This window comes from Lynx canadensis, chromosome C2, assembly GCF_007474595.2.
Source record: "Lynx canadensis isolate LIC74 chromosome C2, mLynCan4.pri.v2, whole genome shotgun sequence".
Taxonomy (NCBI): Eukaryota; Metazoa; Chordata; class Mammalia; order Carnivora; family Felidae; genus Lynx; species Lynx canadensis.
In genome coordinates, this window is record NC_044311.2 from 155,876,062 (window position 1) to 155,880,943 (window position 4,882).

At 67.2% G+C, this 4,882-nt stretch overlaps 1 protein-coding gene across 1 annotated transcript; it reads left to right on the forward strand.

The window, feature by feature from the left end:
* The first annotated feature begins 324 nt into the window (after window positions 1-324).
* On the forward strand, window positions 325-2,839 carry CRYAA (crystallin alpha A). Its single transcript, XM_030330161.1, has 3 exons — window positions 325-513; window positions 1,515-1,637; window positions 2,630-2,839. The coding sequence occupies exons 1-3, from the start codon at window positions 325-327 to the stop codon at window positions 2,837-2,839; spliced, it is 522 nt and encodes a 173-aa protein (XP_030186021.1).
* The last annotated feature ends 2,043 nt before the right edge of the window (window positions 2,840-4,882 follow it).

Genomic DNA, 4,882 nt, shown 5'->3' on the forward strand with positions numbered 1-4,882 from the left:
CCCAGGCCACGTAAGCGGGGGGCGTCCCCGACGCAGTAGTGGGAGATGAGTCCTCACCGTCCCCCAGGTGAGTCCAGGGCTCTGCGCGGGTCAGGGCCTCAGTGCCGGGGGCTGGGAGTGGCGGGCGCTCAGCCCAGGCCACGTTTCTGCTGACCCGGCAGCCTTCCTCCTGAGCTCACACTTTCCAGACAAATCCCCCTAATGCTTCTATTCTGTCGCCAGCGTATATAAGGAGGGCTCACCTCCCAGTTCTCCACCGCACTGCCCAGAGGCCCCTGCCCGACTCCCCACCAGCCCCGGGTCCCTGCATCGCCGACGCCCGCCATGGACATCGCCATCCAGCACCCCTGGTTCAAGCGTGCGCTGGGCCCCTTCTACCCCAGCCGGCTGTTTGACCAGTTTTTCGGCGAGGGTCTCTTCGAGTACGACCTGCTGCCCTTCCTGTCCTCCACCATCAGCCCCTATTACCGCCAGTCCCTGTTCCGCACCGTGCTGGACTCCGGCATCTCCGAGGTAAGACCTGGCCGGGGGGCTGCTTTCTCCCGCTGGCCGCGGCTGGAGGAGCAGGGGGAGCACGGTGCTCCGTGTGGAGCCGCGCCTCGCCTCGCCTCGGGCCTCCGAGGAGGGGTCTGGAGAGGGAGCCGGAGCCCAGCCCCATCTCGTCCTCTATCAGCCCGTGACCCACGTGCGCTTTGTGATGCACCAGCCACACGATGGCGGCCCCGCGAGCAGGCCCACCGCGGCCGGTGTGACGACCGGTGTGGGCTCTGTGCTCTGGGCTGTCCACCCTTCCCTTCCGGCAGGAAGCCTGGGCGGGTGCGCTGTGCCGCCCCGGGTCCCCAGGAGGGCCCCTCCCCCAGGACGGCCAGCACAGCCGCAGAGTGTGGTCTGTTTCCTGCCCGGGGCAGGCCCAAAGGGAAGCGACCGCTGGCCTTCCCTCCCCGAGCCCCTGCGGTGGACCCCAGGGTCCCGGGGTCTCGAGGGGCTGGGTCTCCCTCACTGCCTAAAAGCAGGGGCCTGCCCAGGGCTGATGCGGCGCCCTCAGAAGCAAAAACAGCCTTGCTGAGTGTCCCCAGGGAGCGCCGTCGGTGCAGGGGAGAGGGAAGCAGGTTGAGCAGCGAGCCCGGCAAGGCCGTCGGGTACATCACGCCTGTGGGAGAAGTCAGGCCCCGGGCTGTTTATGGAGAAACCAGGGAAGCCGAGGGCTGTGACTTTATTCAATGTGCTAGGTCCAACCAGTCAGCCAACCCCTGACCCGCCAGCCAGGCGACCCGTAACCAGCCTCCTAACCCGTAACCTGCCCGCCAACCATAACCAGCCTCTCAGCTCATCACCAGCTAGGCATCAGCAGACACACGGTCTTGAGGCCGAGGGTCCACGCGGTCCCGAGTCAGGGGTCCCCGGGACTCTGTGCCCTGTATGCGTGGAAGGCGTTTCTGTGCTGACGGCCGGGGGACCGGCTCCGGCCGGCCCCGCACGAACCGCAGAGGCCCACGGGAGCGTTTGGGTTTCAGGTCCGCTCCGACCGGGACAAGTTCGTCATCTTCCTGGACGTGAAGCACTTCTCCCCGGAGGACCTCACTGTGAAAGTGCTGGAGGACTTTGTGGAGATCCACGGCAAGCACAACGAGAGGCAGGTGGGTCTGAGGGGCCCCCGCCTTCCGGGGACCCTGCGCCCCAGGAGGGAGGGGACTGTGCCCCCACACGCCCGCTTGTCCCAGAGCGCACAAGCAAGCCTCCTCCCAGCGACAGGGAGGCCGCTCCTGAGCCCTGGCAGGTGAGGGGTCTGCAGGGACCCCCGCCCGGGTACCGCCCGGCTGCCCCTGGCTCCTTCCGAGCCGTGCCAGTGATGGGGTCAGAGCAGGGAGGATCCCGGGAAGCTCCGGGCACCGGGCGGGGGGGGGGGGGGCGCGAGGAGCTCTGAGTCGATGCGGGTTCCATGGCCCTTTGTCATCGGCGCCCCCGTTATCGGGAGCCGGCAGGTGGCAGGGCCCGGCTCAGGGAGATCGGTGGCCCCACAGCTGGTTCAGGGTGGGGTGGCTGCTCACCTGGCAGAGACCAGGGTCGGAGACCAGGGTTTCCTCTCAATGGTCGGAGCAGTTGTGTGCGTGCGTGCGTGTGCGTGAACCCCTGACTCCGTGTCTCCTGCCCCCCACGTACGGCGCTGTGGCCCAAGTGACTTGTTTCAGCGTGGAGACAGAAGTCGGGCCCAGGGGCTGGGACCAAGCTGTCCCGCCAAGGGGAGAGTTCTTTTGCTCAGGCCCCGCTGGGTGGAAAGCAGACACCCTGAGCCTGTGGGGTGAAGGCCAAATGTGGTCACGTGCAGGACTAGGACAGCCATTCACGCGATTCTGGGGAGAAACGGGTCTTGAGCCAGCTCCATGACCGTGAATGGCCCCAGGCTGTGCAGGGAGGCGGGGAGGCGGGGAGGCCGGGAGGCGGGGAGGCCGGCGGGGGGGGGCGGGCAGCCTCAGCAGGAGCTCTCGACGTGGCCTTCTGGCTCCCACTGCACCGTGTGAGTGTGGCGGGTTTGGCCCTCGTGAGGTCCGGGAGGGCCTTCCCCGTGTCAGGCCCACGGCACCCCCGGCCCTGGCGCCTCTGACCGTGCCCTTCCCCGTCCCCCGCCCAGGACGACCATGGCTACATCTCCCGTGAGTTCCACCGCCGTTACCGTCTGCCTTCCAACGTGGACCAGTCGGCGCTCTCCTGCTCCCTGTCCGCGGATGGCATGCTGACCTTCTCTGGCCCCAAGGTCCCGTCCGGCGTGGATGCTGGCCACAGCGAGAGAGCCATCCCCGTGTCGCGGGAGGAGAAGCCCAGCTCTGCGCCCTCGTCCTAAGCTCGGCCTCGGCCTCGGCTGCCACCGCTGCTGCCCCCACGGCCCATCGGTCTGGGGGAGCCCTAGAAAGTGGGGTGCTGGTCTCCATTTGCTTTCCTTCTTTCCGTTTCCTTTTCCTTTCCTCTGAGGGAGCGAGGGTTTGGGGAGGGTAGCCTGGAGGGCTTGGGGCTTCCGCCTGCGGTGCCCCGGCCTCGGGGCCGCCCCGATCCCAGCACTGGCCGCCCGGTGGACGTGATCGCCTCCCCCGCTTCCTGACACGGCGGCGCCGTGCTCCCAGAGGAGGCCACCTCGCGACGACCTCTGGGTCCCCAGGGCCAGCCAGGCACACCTTGACCCTGGGCGGCGGGCGCCCGTGTCACGGTCCGGCTGCGCGTCCTGCCCTCGTTCCCCGGGTGCCCCGAGGTCCGTCTGGCGGAGCCTCCCGTGCGCCTGGGCCCTCGGCAGCCTCTCCCCGACCGCGTTCCCCCCATCCTTCCTCTATGTAGCACCTCTCCCGGGGCACCCGGCCACCCATGAGAATGCAGCCTGTGGCAGTCAATAAAGAGCAGGTGACACAAGCAATTTGCTGTCTGGTGGTCGTGCTGTCTCCCCGGGGGGGGGGGGGTTGCGGGGCCACATGACCTGTGGCATGGGTGCAGGGGCGGAACTGACGGGTGGGAAGGGGGCAGGGTCCACCCCGGCCGCCTCCAGGCGACCCGGTCACTTCCTGGCTCCCACTCCCCAGTGCCCCCCAGACCCCCGCTTGGTAGGGAGGAGGGGGTTTGTGTGGAGAGCACCGAGGGAGGGGGAGGTGGGGGTGTGGACAGAATCAGGACCCCCTTCTCTGTGGGACCCAGGGTGCCCGGTGGGGCAGTGCCATCTTGCCACTCTCCTCCTCGGGGGGGCTTGTGTCCCGGCTCCCTGGGGGCCGCACTTGAAGGACCCTGGCCCCGTTGCTCCCCGAGGGGTGAGGAAGGGTGGTCAGGTGTGGTCCGAACTTGTGCACCTCTGCGTGTGGGGGCGCCCCCGCTCACTGCCCCTCCTAATTGGAGTGGGCACGGGCGCCCTCGGGGAGCTTCTGGTGACCAGGGCACAGCGTCCTGGGCAGCCTCCCCCACCCCGTGTGGACGGCCGTCTCCCTGCCCGCCCTGGCAGTGGGGGGGTGGGCACGAGGCCCAGAGGCCCCCAGCATCCTCGGGAGAGGGGCCCCGAGGCTGCAGTGACCGCGGGGAGGGTCAGGTTCGTCTCTGGGAGCGGACGGCGAGCAGGTGCCGCGTCCTGATGGGCACTGCCGGTGTTAGGCTGCGTCACGGGGGAGTGGGGGCTGGGACACTGGGGACCGTGCTGGGGCCAGGGGGATGGTCCTCGGGGTGGCTCCCATACTCCTCCAAGAAGGTGGACACACAGGAGAATCTCCTGTGAAGTGGTCCCTGTTCAACACACACACACACACACACACACACACACTCAGACACACACGTATGCACCCACACAGGTGCCCGCAATGCACACACTCAGACACATGCACACACCCGCACAGTGCCTGCATGCACACACTGGCACACTCACCCACACAGGTGTGCACACGCACACACATTGCACACCCACACACGTGCGTACACACACTCAGACACAGGTGTACTCACCCACACAGTTGCGTGCACATGCACATACGGAGGCACATACACACACCCACACACGTGCACACATGCACTGGCACACGTGTGCACACTCACCCACACAGTTGTGCACACGCGCGCGCACACTCACACACTGCACACACACAGACGCATGCGTGCACACGCACACACCCACACGCTGCTTGTATGCATACTGGCACACGTGTGCACACTCACCCACACAGTCGTGCACACACCCGCACACGTGCGTACACACACTCAGACACAGGTGTACACACCCACACAGTTGCACGCACATGCACATACTGAGACATATGCACACACCCACACACGTGCACACACGCACTGGCACACGCGCGCACACACTCACACACTGCACACGCACAGGCGCATGCATGCACACGCACACACCCACACGCTGCTT